The 21,758-nt window shown below is 32.9% G+C and overlaps 1 protein-coding gene across 5 annotated transcripts in view; it reads right to left on the bottom strand.

Annotated features, from left to right (window-relative positions):
* Mtmr2 (myotubularin related protein 2) overlaps window positions 1-21,758 on the bottom strand; it is an 81,977-nt gene that overhangs the window by 18,622 nt on the left and 41,597 nt on the right. For all 5 annotated transcript variants that reach the window (XM_076846495.2, XM_077108833.1, XM_076846496.2 and 2 more), the window contains 5 exons: window positions 7,535-7,610; window positions 4,145-4,239; window positions 3,388-3,498; window positions 1,500-1,601; window positions 364-447 (listed from right to left, as the gene is read on the bottom strand). In XM_076846495.2, the coding sequence (XP_076702610.2) occupies window positions 364-447; window positions 1,500-1,601; window positions 3,388-3,498; window positions 4,145-4,239; window positions 7,535-7,610 (468 nt within the window). The remainder of the gene's footprint in view (window positions 1-363; window positions 448-1,499; window positions 1,602-3,387; window positions 3,499-4,144; window positions 4,240-7,534; window positions 7,611-21,758) is intronic.

Here is a 21,758-nt window from a genome sequence, read left to right as displayed (position 1 = left end):
CCTTAAAATTATTAAGAAATGTTTTCAGAATTAAATTATAGGATATCCAAAAAGAAAAATCTGAGAGAATAATACTAGATGGTATAAAAGATAATTAAAATTTGCCTGTATTTATTTTTATCTTTATATCTATTAAATATTTTTAAATAAACTAGTATTTGTAAGCCTGAGATAAGAAAAGATAAATAAAAGATCACTGGCATATCCTGGAAAGCAATTCAAAGAAAATAAAAGGAAGTCAAACAATCAGTATTAACTTTCATTTAATAACAGAATCCTAAAAAGTTGTTTACTTCTACCCATGAAATCTTCTTTACAATGAAAAAAATATAAAATACTAAACCTAAAACAAGAAGTACATACCTGCCTTCTATACTCTAAAAGAGAATCATATAGCTTCCACCCATTTTCTGGGAATACTTCTTTGTATTCAAAAGCAAAAAGAGGCTACAAAATAATAAGCAGAGTTAAAAGATATTTAAGAAGGTAATGAATCAGAATATATCTTTACACTCAAAAATTTCAATACTTATCTGCAAGAATATTGTGTATTGGCACCTTTTTATATTGTTGCTTTAGTTTTTGTTCTATATTTTTAAAAGTATTGTTTTTTACATATTTTTAAAGTATACAAAGCACACAGACCCACCTGACAAAATTTATCAAATACTATCTTATCATCCCATCTCCTTTAGATATATATATATATAGTAGCTTTATAGGTTTACGTCTAAATAATTAAAATATTACATTTTCCAAAAACACATTTTTTGATAGAATTAGTTGGACAATAACATATAACAGTAAACAGCTATTAAATTTATGCTATTTTCTAAGCCACACAGAATGAACTTTTTATTTTTTGGCTTTCAATTTATCATTTTTATAGACATAATAAGAGAAACAACTATAATGTTAAAAAAAATTAAAAATGTAGTCAGAGAATCAGTGTTGATTCCCAAGTCTATTCTCTACTAGCTATACCCTTGAATTAAATGCATACTGATCCTGGTTCACCTCTAAAATAGGGATAAATAGGGCTAGTATGAAAGTGAAATAATATTACATAAATGAGGGAGCCTAACACTGTCACAAAACTTCCTAATACCACATAGTAGAAACTTACTATTCATCCCTACTTCCCTCCCAAATTGCTAATCTTAACTGTAGCTCTCAACTGAAAATATTTCAAATCCTATGAATTTGAAATTTCAAATCCTAATGAAGTTCAATTATAGCATTTCATCATGGAAATATTCTGTATAGAAAGATCATATAATTATAGAATGTTCATGCTGGAATGGACCTTGGAAATGAACTAGTACATCTTCCTCATTTCCTATCTAAAGAAACTGGCCCAAGAGATTAGATTAACTTAAACTATATATCTGGTTAAATGTCAAAGCAGGGACAAAAATGTAGAAATTCTAGATAGCCTAATCAAGTTTATTTATATCAGTAATTATAATATGATTTTCTAAAGATAAGAAACATTTTACCAGGTTATTAGAGACAGGAAATGCATATTTCATTAGATTCTCAAATATGGATCTTCTTGTTCGCCCCTCAGGTTTATGAGCAAATCGTAAATTCCTAATATCCTAGAAAATATTTTAGATACAAATTAATCACTGTTTGATCACTTTTTACTTAATGAATAAATAAGTTTATGTGGAATTATCTTGTAAAATGTTAAAATCTGTAAATTTGAAATAGAAAAATATATAGTAATGTCTGGAAGGAGGCAGGTTAGAATGGTTCACCAGGAGAAATGAGAAACACAAGACATTCTAAAAAAAGGCAGAATTCAGAGGGCAGAAAATTCCCCTATGCTTATGGACTTGTGAATTCAACACAGGTCAGTTAGAGGCAGCAATTCACATATGGACTGGAGATTACACATACTGTATCTGAATGTGAATGCCTACTTTCTGTCATGAACTTCCATTAAAATCCTAATTAATGGTTGTTACTTTCCATGATATCTGGAAATCATTTTTCTACTTTACTACCTCTTCCTAGGACTCACTTTCATTTGAACTTCTCTTGATAAGTCCCATGTTAAACTAAGAGAACCAAACTTTGCCAAAGATCTTCTGTCCAGTGGTAAGTCAAGTTCCACCTACTGGCAGGAAAATTCTGAATAGTTAGGTTGCTACCATCTAGGCTCTATAGTCAGATCTAAAGACCAGGACTGTTTTCCATTATTTGTACTCCAATTTTCTATGCTTAGGCTGAATTCAGATATTCATGTTCTGGTTTATTGATTCTTAAGAGCACTTAGAAAAAAATAGAGATTAAGAATATCTTTAAGACTATCCATTTGATTTAAATGCTATAACCTAGGAAGAATTCAAAATATCTTTATTATATCTCATAATATAATACCAAACATGGAGACACAAATAATATTCCACCCACAAACCAGGGTATCATTGTGGCTCAGTGGTAAAGCATTTGCCTAGCACATGTGAGGCACTGTGTTCCATCCTTAGCACACATTTAAACACACATACACACACACAAACACAATAAATAAGTTAAATAGTTGTTGAGTCCATCTACAACTAAAAAGATATTTTTTAAAAAACAATGTATATTACAAATCTTGCCCAAAACCAGAATGCTAAATTTACTGTATTTCAAAATATCCATATGTGGGAACTGAAGCTGAGATCTTGAGGAGTCTTGGTTTTCCCCCAGTAAATATCTTTAAAACTATTCAAATTACTCAGAATCACTCTAACCATAGAAGTTCTCTGAAACTATCACAGCAGGAGCCCTACAAATGTTTGTTTATGGATAATGGTCTTAATTCTATAGGAAAAAAACATTTAAAATAACCAAGATTTTTAAAGTCAGTTCATTTTATATCCTCTTATATTTTATGTTCTATTTACTATTAGACTGCAGAAAAGTGATCAAGAAACAATATTCTTGAGACATGGTTGACAGCTACCACACTCACAGAGCCCTTCTAACTATAATGAAAATAATTACTAAATAATGTAATAACAGATTCACAAAACTTTGACGATTATCACAAGAAAGTATTTTGATTTATACATATGTTGTTTCTTTTACTTTGAGCACAGATAGAACAGCAAAAAAATAACAATAATAATAATAAAAACTAAAAGAACAAAATGATCTGAAATTGAAATGTGCTAAGGTGCTAACTGGGCCATAATAAGTACAATAGCCACCTGGGAAGCAGTTAATGGTATTAAATATCTATACACAGTGGTAAATGTCAATGTTTTCTTTTACTAGAAAGATATTTCTAGTATTTCCATTTAACATTTTTAAAACCAGTTTCCAATTATAGGTTCTATTTAGTAGTCAATGTTTTAATTCAAATAAAGTTACACACATTATGAAATTTACCTTGCACACAGTTTCCAGTCCATAAGAATTTTCACCTCGACTAGAAGCACCACCAATTTTTTCTACTCTACTTATAACACCAAGAGAAGCATCTAAAACAAATGGGGGGTCCTAAAAGGAAGAAAAAAAAAGACTAAGCACAATTATAATTAAAGATAGAAATCTTAATCAGAGGATAGGAAGTATATCTTCTCAGTGGTAGAGGACTTTCCTAGCATGTACAAAGCACTGGGATTCTCTATCCCAAGTACCAAAAAAAGAAGAAAAAAAGAGAGATTGAAATTTCTTTCAGATTTTTTTTTTTTTTTTTTTGGTACCGGGAATTAAACTCAGGAGCACTCAACCACTAAGCCATATTCCAGCCCTATTTTGAATTTTTCTGTTTAGAGACAGTGTCTCACTGAGTTTTTTGGCTCCTTGCTTTTTGCTGAAGCTAGCTTTGAACTTGTGATCCTACTGTCTTGGCCTCCCAAGCCGCTGGGATTACAGGCATGCCACTGCACCCAGCCAGAAATTCTTTAATTAAGCGGTAGCACGCTCCCCTGGCATGCGTGCGGTCCGGGTTCGATCCTCAACACCACATACAAAGATGTTGTGTCAGCCGAAAACTAAAAAATAAAATATTAAAATTTCTCTCTCTCCTCTCTCTTTCTCTCTCTCTCAAAAAAAAAAAAAAAATGATCACAAGTAAACAAACCTGGCTGCAAACAACACACACACATACATACATACAAAAATCAAATCCAACAAGTCTTACCCGTTCCATGCTTTTGAAATATAACCTGTAATTCGTGACAGTCAGAGTTCCTCTTACAGCACCAGTAAATGGACAGATGTAAGTTACATCTTTGGCTGAAAAGCAAAACATTCAATTTACATTCTATACTTATTAAAAACAGCTTCCTCATCTTGTAAAATTATTCTGATTTATGCCTAAAAACTGAAGAGGTAGAAGTATATGTCTTCCACTGAGACAACAGAAGAAAACAGAGATGCCTGCTATCTATGTTGGATAAAACAAGTGCTATGGCTGGAGTAGCAGGGCAGAGGAGCACTGGTAATGATGGCAATGATGGAAAATGTATTGAGACACAGTAAGCATTTATCATTTCAGGTCCTAGACCACTTTGCTGATCTCCTGGTCTTCTTGCCCAGTTCAGTTTGTCAATGTATCTCTAAAAATATAATACCCCAAATATATAATATCAGAAATTACTGATCTGATTATATTCCTGGGGAAAATATTGTAGGTAAAAAGAAATGTACACAAAACAATTATAAGGGGATATTTTATTCCTGACCAATCAACTGATGTTCAAGTTAGTAGAGAAATGATCACATGCAATGTTTTATTAAGAAATAAACAATGAATCTATATGACATTTTTATTTTTTAAAGCATGCATTAATTGATAAAGCAGGATAATTCAGAAACCACTAGCTGAAAATATTATTTAAAATGGCACAGAAGAAAACATTTGGCCTTTGGTTTTTTGGGTTTGGGCTTATTTTGCTTAGTATAATATTCACCAGATACTGATCCATAAGGGGGGGAGGGGATAGGAGGGGAAAAGAGGGGAGGGAAGTATGGTGGAATGAGATGGATATTATTACCCTATATACATGTATGATTACATGATGGATATTATTACTCTATATACATGTATGAGTACATGACCAGAGTGACTCTGGCCCATGTACAGCCAGAGGAATGAGAAATTGTACAATGATCTGTGTACAATGTGTCAAAAGGTATTCTACTGTCATGAATAACCACTTAGAACAATTTTTTTAAAGAATTAAAAAAAAATTAAAAAATGGCAGAGGTCATAATGACCAATATGAGGATTCCTTTAAATCTTTAAATATAAGTACATTCGATACCATTATAAAGGAATCTATCATTCCAATTAAAGAAGATACAATTTTGTGGAGCCACAACTTTTCAAGAACCTTTCAAGAGGCTTCTTCTGGGAAAGCCTGGGGTCATGAAATATGTTTAATAGGATAATGCAACTTCTTGCCTTTTCTTCTTATTCATCACTTTGAAGGATTTCGTATGGAATTTGAAATGGGGCTGATTTTTCAACAATCATTTCTAACGTTAAAATGATTCCCTAAGGAAGGCTCAAGTATGAGATACATTTTTAACCATTATTTCCAAAGTATGTTTCATTTAGAGGAAAACCTAAATATTTTCTGGATTCCTTTAAGAACTAGTTTTCTAACTTGCACAAGTAAAATTGTTCTTTTTATCCTATAACCCACCACAAGATGTGTCCCTTTTGGACTCCTTCCTCTTTTATTTATTTATTTGTTTATTTTTTACATACATGACAATAGTGGAATGCATTATACTCATTATTACCTATTTACAGCACAAGTTTTCATAACTCTGTATATAAAATATGTTCACCCTTATATTTGTATAGTACTTTGAATAATTTTAGAGTAAAGAGGAAGAAGTCCATGTATAATGCTCTTCTTGCTCTTAATACAATTGAATAACCTCCCCAGTCTTTTTTTTTTTTTTTTTACTTTTCAGCATTGTGTGTATACTAAGCTCTCAATCTGTGGAATAATTTCTGAGCTATCATCATTGAATGTTATGATAATAGTTATTGTCTGCTTGCATTCTCATTTAGTCATTCTCAGAGTTAACAGTCTTAAGATATTAATCCTATTTGTTAGATGTATAATGGATTCCTTCCTCTTTACTCTAAAATTATTCAAAGTACTATACAAATACAAGGGTTTGTACCTATATTTCTACTAGGCATGCATTAGGACAGAGCCTCAGACAGAAATACAGATCTAGTAGTCATCAACCAATATAACAGAGATCATTAATTTGGATATGATCAACTGAAATAGTATATAAATGGGAAGAGGAAAATGGGTAAAGGTCTAGTCTTAGTATTGATATTAAAGAAGAAAAACCAACGAAAGAGACTTGAATGGTAACTTGAAAGTCTTTTGTTAAGTTCACATATTTCAGTGGAGGTAGCATAGACATTAGGCTCAGAATAGGAAAAAAGAAACTGTCAACAGTGCTAGATATCACTTTATTATTGAAGTAATCCCCCTATGTTTTGTGTACCTCATCTAACAAATAGGATTAATATCTTAAGACTATTAACTCTGAGAATGACTAAATGAGAATGCAAGCAGACAATGACTATTGTCATAATATTCAATGATGATAGCTCAGTAAATTATTCCACAGATTGAGAGCTTAATGTACACACAATGCTAAGAAGAAAAAAAAAGACAGGGGAAGGTTATTTAATTGTGTTAAGAGCAACAAAAGACAAAAACCTTGCTAGGGCTAAAAACCTAAATTTAGCAGTTAATGACCATCCATTTAGAGGGTAGTAGTTTTTTCCTTTGGCTTATCTGTACACAAGAAAATGACACCTAGACAGGGCAAATGTAGCATTCATTAAATCCTTTTTTAAAAAATATTATTGATAATAAAATGAAAATGATATCTACTTTGATCTTCTTTAGCTAAAAAAAGTATTTTGATCTGTAAATAAATAAACATGTTCTTTCTCAAAAATCTATGAGTATTGTGTAAATTATCAAAAATAAAGCTAGAGCATGGGGATAAAAATACAATTTAGATGCTCATTTTGAGTTTCCAGATGAACAGAGAAAGGCATCTTTCTACAAATACCTTATTTTGCAATGGAGTTAAGTATTTTCATCCAAAAATTGACTTGACTTTATTCAGAGAAGAAAAGAAAAAAAAAACATAAAGGAGGCAAGCATGAGAGAATGTGTCTTGAGTGACAATTCAATGTTTTCATATACAATCCCATGTTAATGTAGTAATTCAAAAAAATAAAAATTTTCCTTCATGAAATTCAACAACAGTTAAAAATAAATGCACCTACATTCAAAAATAAAATAAAATAAAATAAAACAAACCAGAGATGAAATTGGGTAAAATTCACTTTTTCTATTTTCCAGTAGCCCAAACATGAACACTATCACCAGGTGCAAGCAGAGGCTTGCAGCACAAACTAGAGGTTTGAAGGCTGCAGGGAATAAGTGTTACCAGTTTATTCTCTGCGTGCCAAGAGAACTGAATAATCTGCAGTCAGAAAGGAGGAGGAAATAAAACAAAAAATACCATTACAGACCCATATCTTTAATATTTTCTCCTGGAAGCAAGGGTGGTTCTTCCATTTCTGCTAATTTGTTAGATTCCCTCAGGACCTGGATGTCAGGGGAGGGAGGAACAAGAAAAGAAACACTTTTTTTAAATTCAAAGGCTAACTTTTCATTCAAGTTTCAAGTGAGTATGCTTGTTCTTAAATTTATAACATCATATCACAATTACTACTTTAAATCAAATTACAAAAATTACAGTGTGGCCTGTACAACATGTGAAGTTATATTTGTACACACACACACACACACACACACAAAAAAAAAAAAAAAAAACCCTTTACATGATTCTTAGTGAATCTTATAAGAGCCCAACAACAAAGGAGGTATTAAATTCTCATTCCATAGGTTAGAGGGGAAAAGGCCAGAGTGGTAGTTAATTTGTTCAACACCATATAGCTAAAATACGAAAATCTGGATTTCAATTACAAAAGTTCATTACCTTTCTGTTATGCCACACTGAAGGGCCATACCACATTTAAACTTGGGCAAAATTAATAAGCCCTTATGTAGATTTAATGAGTAGACATTTTAGAGATGATGTTGATAATGAATCTTGTTGAATAAAAAATATTAAATTAAAATCCTGATCAACAACTGTTATTGGGTAGCTCCTTTGTGAAGGGATGCCACATTGCATTCCAAGAATGCAAATACTGAAACAGCTAAGGAAACCACAACCAAGGAACATCCCCAATCACACACACCGACTTGTCATATGCTAATTATATCCTATAATACCTGCCATGTCTTCCCTCTCCCGCAACTTTTTCACTGCTAAACACCAAGTTTCTGTCTCCAATTCTTCATTTCTCATTAATTCTTCAGCCTTCTGCAATCTAAATTTGCAACCTAATTCAATCCCATCCAGGGAATCAGCTGTTTCCCAGTAAACCTCATTAAATGCACAAGTGTGTGTGTACATACACACACACACACACACACACACACACACACACACACAAGCTGCCAGGGGTTAAGGACAAGAAAGGAGACCAAGAGAGAAGTGAGTATGGCTATAATATAACATCAGGGGCAATTCCTGTGGTGATCAAATTGTTCAGAACTTGACCATCTCTATACATATATCTTGGTTGTACTAATCCTAGATTATAGTTTTACAAAATATTGTCATCAGGGGAACTAACTGGGTAAAGGATATACTGAATATGTAATTTATTACTACTGCATGTTAATCTGTATTTATCTTAAAATGAAAGTATAATTTAAAAAGAAAAAAGAAAAAAAGCACACATTTGTCTCTACTTACTGCTTCTTGAAAGCTACTTGGCTAAACTCCTCCCTCTCTGGGCATTCTTTGTCAGTGGCTTTTATGGTCCTTTTCCTCACCTTGCCTGTTTCTCATGGGTTTACCCCAGACTCATTATTCATGTTACTCAACCCTTACTGATTAATACCTACCATGACTTACTTAAGTTTACCTACAACTATATTGCCAACCCAGACATTTTTTAGGCTCTGTTTCCACACATTCAACCACCTAACATTAACCTCCATCTGGGTGTACTACAGAAAATATGAACTTAAAAGACCTAAAACTGATCTGTGTCCCAACTAGCAAATGGCACTACCATCCATTTGCCTATACAAAGCAGCAGGGAGAAGACAAAGAATGGTGGCCTCTGGGACTAAATCCAGACATCCTTCTTCAGCCTTGATTTATTTCATTACACAGAGAACCAATACCATGAGGGGAAAAAAAATTAACAAAAATTTTTTTGAAAAAAAATGCTTAGCTTTTGTCATTTATTTCCTTCCATCTAAAAAATTTAATTAAACACCTCAAAACTAAAAGGAAAAAAATTACCATTGCGTTATAGGTCACCTTTCTTTAATATTTATTTTTTAGTTACAGGTGGACACAATATCTTTATTTTTATGTGGTGCTGAGGATTGAACCCGGTGCCTCATGCATTGTAGGTGAGCGCTCTGCCTCTGAGCCACAACCCCAGCCCCTAGGTCACCTTTTGAAGACCATCAAAACTGGTTCAGATATTTCCTATGCCTGAGCTCCTATCTCACTTCCCAAACCATACTAATTTCCTGTTGGTCTTCTTCCCTATCAAACTTCTAGAGAAGAGCTAACTCATCTTAGACACCTTTGATTACTCAACAGAAATACAACATGAGGCACATATATAAATTTTAATTATCTAGTAGCTACATTACAAAAATAAAAATGAGAAAAATCGAATATACATTCTTTAATCCAATATTTCCAAAATATTGTCATTTCAACATGTAAAAGATATATTTAAAGTATTAATGAGACATTTTACTTTCTTTTCCTTTTTTATCATACTAATATATCCAGGGTATATTCGATACTTATGGCACATCTCAATCCAGACCAGCCACATTTCAGGCACAAGGTAGCTACAGGTGTAGTAGCACCTTTATTGGGCAGAACAAATGTAATGAATCTAATTCTTCTTGATGATCAAGTCATTCCTTAGTTTATGACAGGTGCTTAGGGAAAATTAGATAAATGTGTTTAGACATTACTGTCATAATCCAATGTTCACAATAATAATGCAATGCCAACAGCTAAGTATTACAAGAACAAATTCACATATCTTCAGCAAACTCATAATTCAAATTCATTCTTTCAAAACTTCAACAATTTTCTTATCATTTTAATGCAAAACGTAAGAACCAGAATACAACGTACATATAAATATTTATATATGTCATATTCTAAAACTCAAGAAAGATCATCTTTAAAGGTAATCTTTGTAAAATGCTATCTAGTTATCAGTCCTTGACACAGTCTTTCATATAGTTATAAAAGAAGGGAAAGAAGGAAGGAGGGAAGGCAGGCCAACCTGTAATAATCATTAAAAAATAATAATAATAAAAACTTGCAATATGTAAAAAAAAAACACAAACTTCCTGGGTTCACATCCTCACTGGGTCACATACTAAAACTAGGTCCTTTTAGGTAAAGTTTGCAACTTCTCTTATGTCTATTAAATGGTAATTATAGTACTTTACAATAGGGTTGTTATAAAAACTAAATGAGTTAATACATTTAAAGAATTTATATCAGTGTTAGCACATAAAATGTACTTAGTGTTGTCAAATAATAATAATTCAGACCAATTATCAAAATCTGCCAAAAATTTCTTCTAATTATAAAATTAGCACATTATAACAGATATAAATAACACAACAATACACTGAAAAAAATTATTCCACATGTGAAACAAAAGATTATAGAAAAAAAATGCTTCATCCTTCCCTCAGTCTACCATTTCAATCAGAAATTCAAAGATTATGTCACTTATAAAGCTTAGTAGTATTTTCCACATTCCACAGATTAATCTGACTTCCAGAAAATATATGTGTGCATACAAGAGAGAAGAGAGGTTCTGGAAAAGGCACATGGTAACATGGAAATTATAATTCTAAATAAAGCCTTTTAAGAAAAGAAATAAGAGGGCTGGAGTTGTTGCTCAGTGGTAGAGCGCCTGTCTCGCACTTGTGTGAGGCACTGGGTTCGATCCTCAGCACCACATAAAAAAAGAAATAAATGAACAAAATAAAGGTATTGTGTCCACTTACAACTAATATATATATGTAATATTATATCTTATAATATATTATATTCTTATCCTATATATATTATTATATAACATATAATATATATAAATGGGACAAGAAAAATAAATAAAATAATAAAGACTGCAAGAAAACACTAAAATGTAATGAGAAAAAGTCTGTATGGAGCTAAAGAACTGAATTAATTACTCAGAAAAAAACATGAATGTTGAATGCAGATGTGAAAATTGCTCTAAATTTGAAGGAGAAAAATTGTGGGGGAAAGTGATAAAGAATCAAGAATGCTATTTTCAAAAAAAATCAGAGCAATAGGACTAAAAAATCTAACATATAATTGAAGAATGTGCTTTTGAGATAAAGAAATATTTTCTAAGTTTGTTGATTAAATAGTTTACTATGTACAACACAAAAACCAATGAACAGAAACATACCTAGGTGTACTTTGATAAATTTTTTTGAATTAGAAGAATCAAAAGACAAACTATAAAAATATAGGCAGAAAAAATAAGACAAATTATCTTCAAAGGAATTAAGATAACCTTCAGAATTATCTGAATTTACCATATTCTAGAAGACAAGAACATGTCATCAGAGCTCTGAATTCCTTCTGTGATGTTTAATGGCAACAGCAAGTAATTTTCAGATCTCAGAAAATACATCCCAGAAAATCCTTTTTTGAAAAGGGAGAGGGAAAGAAAAACCTTAAGCCTAAATCCAATTGAAAAAAGGAAATCAAATTTAAAATTCAAGATTCAGGTTTCATATCCTTTAACTCCCTCTTCAAAGCAAACCACTCATTCACTACCACTAAAGTCTGTATTTTAGTTTCATCGTTACTCATTCAACTATATTATTGAGATAATATTGTTTCCCATCTTACAGGTTTGCAACTACAAATAAGATAACTGCTTCATAAAGAGATTTTCAAAATTTCAAAATACTGTTAAAATGTAAATATTTTTATTCACTTAACAGAAGCATCAACAGAAGTCTGTTGTTTTCTCACAATGGCATATTCACATGGTGCTTGTTCCTCTACTCTAAAATACACAAGGGATTAGTATTTAAGATAACATACCATATAGGGAATCATAAATCAATCAATGCCCCCTCCTAAATACTGAACTAATCCAAGATGTAGCTACAGAACAGCAAGCATCTGACTAGTCTAAAGAAAGCAGCAAATCTTTTTTTCCCCAATATTTCTATGGACTGAAATATGAACTCAGTATTGTAAAATAATAATAATTCAGACCAATTATCAAAATTTGATAAAAATTTCTTCTAATTATGAAATCAACACATCTATATCTGTTGAATTACATCAAAAGACTTCACACAGTACTCTGGAAAAAATGTTGCACATGGAAAGATTATGAAAGGAAAATGCAGAAATAAATTAACAGAATAATTGTAATGTTTGGCTGAGAGAATAAAGAAGTTTTGTTTGAGAAATAAAAAGAGTGAAAATTTAGGGAATTCTAGTGAAGGGTTTCAATAAATAGGGTAAAAAATCTGAAATTTACTGAAGAAGTCTTTAGCAAAAAATGTCCATACTATATAAGTCCATTTACAGGAAATTCTACAACAGACAAGTAGCCTATGGAGGGAGAGGGACTCAGAACAATAGTTGCTATGAGGGCAAGAATAGTAATGCAAACTGAGAAAGCAGTCTGAAGGAAAGAGCTGTGATACTGGCAACTTCTATATCTTGATAAGGATCAATGCACACATATATGTATGCATTATTCTAAATTCACAGAATGTGTGTCAAGGTTTTAGCACTTCTTGCAATATAAATTTTATAGCAAAAGAAAAACTATATATAATGTTTAACTCTAATCTGGATGCAGAAATATTTAGTTTTGATTGTAATAATATCTGCAATTTATACTGAAATGCATCAAAAAGCAAGCTGATGAACAGATGGACAGAGGGATGTGCAGATGGTGGGTATGAGATAAAAACAAGTCCAGTAAGATGTTAATGGCAGGATTTGGATGACAAATTTAGTGAAGTTCCTTGTAAACTCTGCCGAGTACTTAAGAATCTTTATAATAAAATACTGGGATGGAGGTAAGGATTTTAGACTTGACCAGTCATGTAAAGAAAATCACTGCAAGCCTCTGATGAAGGCAGATGGCCTGGTCAAGGAGATGCACAGAACTGAATGATAAAGGTGAAATGATTTAAGACAGAAACAGAAAAGTCCTGGGTTACTCTATGGTAGCTGAAATAAAAAAGGAATATGCTACATTAGAAAAAGTGATCAGGGCTGGGGTTGTGGCTCAGTGGTAGAGCGCTCACCTAGCACTTGTGAAGCACTGGGTTCGATCCTCAGCACCACAAACAAATAAAATAAAAGTAAAGGTATTGTGTTCATCTACAACTAAAAAAGAAAAAGTGATCAAATTTGATGTTAAGCTTATAAAACAGATGTGATTATATAAATACTTGATGATTTCTGCTTCAAAGAAATCTTATCTTCAATGTCAATAATGGAAGAAGAGAGAAATGAAGATTCAACGAAGAGACAAAGGTCAAAACGAGAGGGGAACTCAAAAACACCAGGGACTGGCTTTTCTTAAAGGTGTTTGGGCAAGCAAGAGAGCAATGCCAGACTGATTCATAAGGTGTTTTAGCATTCACATGAAAGTATCTTTAGTTCAGGATAAGTTACATCACAAGATTCTATTGATCATTTTTTAAAATTTCACTTAGTTTTACTCTCTCCTCAACCTTGATTTTCTTCCATGCCATCCTATCAAATTATTTTCAAACTACTAAGTAATATTCTCTGTGACTTTAGCCTCTCACTTCTCTCCCTACCTCTCTCTCACTTTTGTACTTCTCTCACTCTCTCTTACACACACACACACACACACAGAAATTACTATTAAAGAAATCTTGATCTCAAAACTAGTAAGATTAAGAGTCACTTTTCACATGGAATAGTTAAGATTGTAGAAAAATAGGAAATAATTTTTCTGAAATTGGCAAAGCACTAATAATCACCTAAAAGGAAAAAATGAGTCTGTGCAAGCTACAAACCATCATCCATATTTTCTTTATGTGCTAAAATTGAGAAGCAAAAATGCTGCATAACCCCACTAAAAACTGTTTACATCAGTTTTATTTTATTCTACTTTTTATACAACTTGACTGACAAACCACAAAGTGAACATATGAACCACACAAACAAAAATCTTAACAGGGTAGAGACACAGGCTGGCTTCTGGGATACATTTTATTGGTTACACATTTGAAAATACATCCAAATTCCAGCACTAGGAAGCCCTTTCTTTTTATATCACAGACACAGCAATTTACTTTTCAGATGAAACCACAACTACGAAGGACTGGACAACATTACGTCAACCATTAGTGATTCAATAACAACAACAAAAATGGACAAGCATTTAAAGATGAGTAGTCTAGAAAGCAGCACTTTATTTAATTTTTTTTTTTTTTTTTTTTTAGAGAGAGAGAGAACTTTTTTTTTTAATATTTATTTTCTTTAGGTTTCGGTGGACACAACATCTTTGTTTGTATGTGGTGCTAAGGATCGAACCCAGGCCGCATGCATGCCAGGCAAGCGCGCTACCACTTGAGCCACATCCCTAGCCCAAAAGCACCACTTTATGCTATGGTCTGTGCCCTCCAATACAGGTATGTTGAAGACCTAACAGTCAGTACCTCAGAATGTGACTTTATTGGAAACAGTGTCACTGCAGATATACTTAAGATGAGCTCATGAGATCATAGGATGCACCCCAAATTCAGTACGTCTGCTGTTCTTGCCAGAAGACAGCCATAAGAAGACACAGAGGGAATGTCATGTAAAGACAGAAGCAGAGACTGACTTGATGCACCTACAAACCTAAGAATGCCAACATTGCTAGCTTCACCTGGAGCTGGGAAAGAGACATGGAACAGACTGTCCCTCAAAACAATCTTTGGCAGGAACCAACCCTGCCAACACCTTGATCTCAGATTCCTAACCTCTGGAACTATAAGACAATAAATTTATATTGTTTTAAGCTAGTCTGTTACAACAGACCTAGGAAACTAATGCACCAAGTATAAGAGAGTTTCAAATTTAATCTGAAAATAAATTAAAAACTGCTCATTCCTGCCAAAACTCTAAAGCAATCTTCAATAGGTGAATGGATAAACAAACTGTGATATATCCATACAAAGGAACATAATTTAGTGATATGAAGAAATAAGGTATCAAGCCAGGAAAAGATATGGAGCACCTTAAAAACACAGTTTTTTGCTTAACAACAGGAATGTGCTCTGTAATATGCATCATTAGGCAATTCTGTCACTGTGTAAACATCATAGAATATACTATCACAAACCTAGCTGATAGAGCCTACTACATCCCTGGGCTATATGGTATAGCCTTTTACTCACAGGCTTCAAAATCGATACAGCATGTTACTGTGCATAATGCTGTAAGCAAATCTAATGTAATGGCATTTATGTCTCTAAATATATCTAAATATAGAAAAGGTACAGTAAAATGTGGTATGAAAGATTTTTTTTTAATGGTATGAAAGATTTTTTTTTTTTTTAATGGTAGACTTGTGTGGGAAACTTGCCACAATGGAGCTTATAGGAAGAATTGTTCTGTATGTGTCAGGGAGTGAATGGTGAGTGAATGTGAAGGCCTAGGGTGTTACTGCACATTACCTACAGCCTTCATCAACACTGTACACTTAGACTGCCCTAAATTTATTTAAATTTTAAAAATTCTCCTTCTTCTTATTATTATTACTTTTTAAATGTTGATGAAAACTAAAACACAAACACACTTTAACCTATGTTTACACAGGGAAAGTATCATTAATATCAGTCTTCCACTTCTACATCTTGTTCCAATGGAAGGTCTTTAGAGATAATAACATGCACAGAGCTGTCATCTCTTATCATAGCAATGCCCTCTTCTGCAATATTCCTGAAGGACCTGCTTTACAGTGAACAGTGAACTTTATTGTACAGTGAACTCTCTCTCTCTCTCTCGAGAGAGAGAGAGAGAGAGAGAGAGAGAAAGAATATACTCTAAAATAACAATGAAGAGTAAATACATAAACTAGTAACATAGATTTTATTATCATTATCAAATACTGTATACTATACATAATTTTATGTGCTATACTTTTATACAACTGGTGCCACAATAGGTTTGTTTGCATCAGCATTATCACACACTCAAGTATCATGTTGTGCTATAATACAAAGACGGCTATAAGTTCATAAGACAATAGAAGTTTTTTAGGTCCCTAAAAATCTTTCAGGACAATCATGGCATATACTGCCCATCATTGACTGAAATGTCATTATGTCATACAAGACAGTACTGTATCGCATAAAGTAGAAAAATCAATCTGGAAAGCTGCATACTAATTCCAACTGCACAATGTTCTGGAAAAGGCAAAAGTATAGGGACCAAAAGAGATCAGTGATTTCCAGAGGTCAAGGGAAGGAGACAGTGATGAATAGGACAGCAAAAGGAAATTTTAGGGTACTGAAATTATACTAAATAATACAGTAATGGTGGATACATGTCATTATATTGTCAAAACAAAGCTAAAACCCTATCACAAACTATGGACTTAAATTAATAATAATCAATCATCCAGGTATGTGTGGCACACATAGTAATCCCAGTTATTTGGGAGGCTGAGGCAGGAGGTTCCCAAGTTCGATGCCAACATGGGCAACCAGTTGAAACCCTGTCTCAAAAAATAAAAACAAATGAATAAAGGGCTGGGGATGAAGCTCATGGTACAGTCCTTCTGGGTTTTCTCCCCAGGTACTGCAAAATAATAAAATCAATAATAATAACAACATACTATTGAGTCATCAATTATAACAAATGTTACACACCAATCAAGATATAAATAACAGGAGAAACTGGTAGGTAGAGATATTCAATAATGTGAGAATTATGTCCTTTCCAGTAAGTTTTTCTGTAAAACTAAAACTGCTCTAAAATAATAGTTCATTAATTTTAATACAAGCTGTTCCCAAAATACACAGATAATAAATTAAGTATCTAATAGTTCCTGGCACAAAGTACATTCTAATAAATACCAGTTGCTTCCCTTTTCAGCAAACATTGCTACCAAAAATTTCTAAATCTCTAAAGGACAAAGTATGGGAATTTATTATTAACATTGTTGTGGCTTTGCTTTTTTATTGGCATATTATAATTATACATAATAGTGGGATTTTTTATAACATATTCATATGTACATATAATAAAATAGTATAATCTGAACAATTTCATTCCCCAGTACCTCCCTTTTCCTCTCCTCCCTCCCCTGATCTAATTCTTCGTTTCTACTGGCATCCCTTCTATTTTTATTTTTTAATTTGTTCTAATTTGTTATATATGACAATAGAGTGCATTTTGACACACTGTACACAAATGGAGCACAAATTCTCATTCCTCAGGCGTAGAGTCACACCAGTAGTTTAATCGTACATATATTGAGGGTAATAATACCTATTTCATTCTACCGTCCTTTTCTTCCCCACAGGCCCACCCCTCCCCTCACTCCCTCTACACAATCCAAAGTTCCTTCATTCTTCCCTAGCCTTTTCCCCCAACTAATTCAGCCCTTTGGTTTGTTGGGATTGGCTTATTTCACTTAGCATTATGTACTCTACTCTAGTTCCATCCATTTACCTGCAAGGCCATAATTTCATTTTTAAGGCTGAGTAATATTCCATTGTGTATATGTACCAGATTTTCTTTATCCAATGATCTGTTGAAGGGAACCCACGTCGTTTTCATAGTTTAGCTATCATGAATTGAGCTGCTATAAACAATGAGGTGGCTGTGTCACTCATTTTTAAGTCTTTTGGGTATAAAACAAGGAGTGTGTGGTTTCTTTCCAAATTTTCTAAGGAATTTCTATACTGTTTTCTAGAATGGTTGCATGAATTTGCAGTCCCACCAGCAATGTATAAATTTACCTTTTTCCTCACATGCTCACCAACACTTATTATTGCTTATATTCTTGATAACTGCCATTCTGACTGGAGTGAGATGAAATCTTAAGAGTAGTTTTGATTTGCATTTCTCTAATTGCTAGAGATGATAAACATTCTTCCATATGTTTGTTGATTGACTGTATTTCTTCTTCTGTGAAGTGACTGTTCAGTTCCTTACCCATTTATTAACTGGGTTATTTGGTTGTTGTTATTGTTTTTTTCTTTTTCCTGGTGTTAAGTTTTTGAGTTCTTTATATGTCCTGGAGATTAGTACTCTATCAGGTGCAAGTGGTAAAGATTTTTTCCCAATCTGTGAGCTCTCCACATTATTATTTCCTTTGCTGAGAAGAAACTTTTTAGTTTGAATCCATCCCATATATTAATGTTTGACTTTACTTCTTGTGCTTTAGAAGTACTGTTCAGGAAGTTAGGTCCTAAGGGGACATGAAGAAGATTTGGGCCTATTAGGCGGGGTTTCTGTTCTAGTGCCTTTGTTCCACTTTGAGTTGATTTTTGTGCAGAGTGGGAGTTAGAGGTTTAATTTCATTTTGCTACATATGGATTTCCAGTTTTCCCAGAACCATTTGTTGAATAGGTTATCTTTTCTTCAAGGTATCTTTTTGGCACCTTTGTCTAGTATGGAGATAACTGAACTTATATGGGTTTATCTCTATGTCTTGTATTTTGTACCACCAGTCTACATGTCTATTTTGGTACCAATACCATGCATTTTTCAGTATAGTTTAAGGTCTAGTATTGTAATGCTTCCTGTTTCACTCTTCTTGCTAAGGATTGCTTTGGCTATTCTAGGTCTCTTACTTTTCCATGAATTTCATGATTGCTTTTTCTAATTCTATGAAGAATGTCATTGGGATTTTAATAAGAATTGAATTAAATTTGTATAACAGAGTTGGTAGCATGGCCAATTTGACAATATTAATTCTGCCTATCTAGGCGCATGGGAGATCTTTCCATTTTCTAAGGTCTTCATCAATTTCTTTCTTTAGTGTTCTGCAGTTTTCATCGTAGACGTCTTTCATCTCTTTTGTTAGATGGATTTGCAAGTTGTTGTTGTTTTGTTTGTTTGTTTGTTTGTTTTTTGAGGCCACTATGAATGGGGTAGTTTTCCTAATTTCTCTTGCAGTGGATTCATTGCTTATGTATGAAAATGCATTTGATTTACAGGTATTGATTTTATATACTGTTACTTCGCTGAATTCATTTATTAATTCTAGAAGTTTTCTGGTGGAACTTTTTGGATCTTCCAAATATAGAATCATATAACCAGCAAATAGTGATAGTCTGAGTTCCTCTTTTCCTATTTAATTAATCCCTTTAATTTCTTTCATCTGTCTCGATTGCTCTGGCTACAGTTTCAAGGACAATGTTGAATAGAAGTAGTGAAAGACGGCATCCCTGTCATGTTCTAGTTTTTTGTTGTTGTTGTTGTTTAGTATTTTTTTAGTTGTTGATAGACCTTTATTTTTTTAATTTTTTATATGCTATGCTGTGAGTCAAACCCAGTGCCTCACACATGCTAGGCAAGTGCTCTGCCACTGAGCTACAGCCCAGCCCTAAATTCTTGATTTTGTGATTTCCATTCCAGCCTTTGTAAGTACTTTTTAAAGTAATAGTATGTACTGACTTATGATACAGGCTGCTCTAGAATATTCTGCCCTTTCTGTTCCCTAGCTAAACTGTCATCACAGTTGTAATCTAGTATTCACTGATCTGCTTACCTAAAATGTGACATCTTTTTATAGTCCTCATATATGCAGTATTTTTGTCATATAAAGTCAATAAATTAGAGTGCAATAATAATCTTTTTAGTGGTTAATACTTTTGAGTCTTGTTTAAAGTATCCTTCTAGATAACACACACGCACACATATAATATTTTTCTTCTAAAACTTTGAAGTTTTAATTTTCAACTTTAGGTTTTTAATCTAATGAACTCAATTTTCCTGTCAGGTAAGAACCAAACTTTTTTTTTTTTAATATCAATAATGGTTAACCTAGCACTGATTATCAAATAATTCATTTTGTCCTGCCGATTTATTATAGCACTTCTATTACATACAGATTTCCTACAAATGTGACTCTGTTCCTAAACTTCACTGGTCTATTCCTATTCTAATTACTTCCAAGTTCTACAAATCAAATTTGTGAATTTTGCTTGAAATTATGTTCAATTAACAGACAAATTTAAAATATATGCTATCTCTAGGCTATTAAATGTATTCATTCATCTACTTGGGCATTCTTTCAGGCTTTTAATAAAGTTTTATAATTTTCTTCATTAAGTTCTTACATATCTTTTATTTCTTTATTCTTGAGTAGTATAGTTTTGTTGCTTTTCCACTATTCTTTCTTAATCACATTTCCTAAATACTTCTGCTTAGATACAGAAGCATGATTATTTTAGTTATCTAACAACAGTGCTGGGCTATCTAGTTAGTTCTAATAGTTTATATTTCGATTTTCCATATAGACAATTAATCATCTGAAAGTAATAAAATTTTTGTTTCTTCCTTTCATTTCTTATATAATTTATTCTAAATCCTTTTCTTATTTTACTGGCTAAAAAGTCTAGTAAAAATACTAATTAAATGTTGTGATAGTAAGCAACATGTTCCCAAGTTTAATAAAAATGATTCTAACACTTCACCATTAAATATCAGGCTTCTCGGGCATGGTGGTGCACACCTGTAATCCCAATGACTGGGAAGGCTGAGGCAGGGGGGTTGCAAATTCAAACCCAGCTTCAGCAACTTAGTGAGGCACTAAGCAACTCAGTGAGACCCTGTCTGTAATAAAATATAAAAAAGGGCTAGTGATATGGCTCAGTGGGTTAGACACCCTTGAGTCCAATCCCTGGTACCAAAAAAGAAAAAAAAAATAAGGCTTATTGTGAAGTTTTGATAAAGAATATCCTTTATCCGGCTAAGGTTTATTTTTTTTGTTTTGTTTTGTTTTTTCCAATTCCTAGATTTTTTTTTTTTCTTTTGTACCAGGGATTCTACCAGGGGCACTCGACCACTGAGCCACATCCTTCCTTTCTGAAAGTCCTATTTTGTATTTATTTAGAGACAGGGTCTCACTGAGTTGCTTAGTGCCTCACTTTTGCAGAAGCTGGCTTTGAATTTGCAATCCTCCTGTCTCAACCTCCCGAACCACTGGGATTACAGGCATGCACCACCATGCCTGGCCCAACTCCTAGATTCTTAAAAGTACTGGCATTGGACGTCATAGTAATAATCATCAATAAGTGTTAACCTCAATCATTTCTTAATTTTATTTATTTATATGTGGTGCTGAGAATTGAACCCAGTGCCTCACACATGCTAGATAAGCACTCTCCACTGAGCTATAACCCCAGCCCTCAATCGTTTCTTTTCTCCATATTATCATGTGTGATAGCACTGTTCACTGTCTACTAACATCTTCACTATGAGACTTAACTAATTCTGAATAGATCTGCAAATTTTCAGAACATTCACGTTCATGGACACAGCTGGGAAATAAATAATTTAACTATCTCGAGTTTAGGTCACAAAGAAAATATACATAAGATAACACAAATTTTGAAGAGATAATCGTATATGCC

Source organism: Callospermophilus lateralis, chromosome 2, assembly GCF_048772815.1.
Source record: "Callospermophilus lateralis isolate mCalLat2 chromosome 2, mCalLat2.hap1, whole genome shotgun sequence".
Classification (NCBI taxonomy): domain Eukaryota; kingdom Metazoa; phylum Chordata; class Mammalia; order Rodentia; family Sciuridae; genus Callospermophilus; species Callospermophilus lateralis.
The sequence above is the reverse complement of the archived record's forward strand: the minus strand, read 5'-3'. Positions and strand labels throughout refer to the sequence as shown.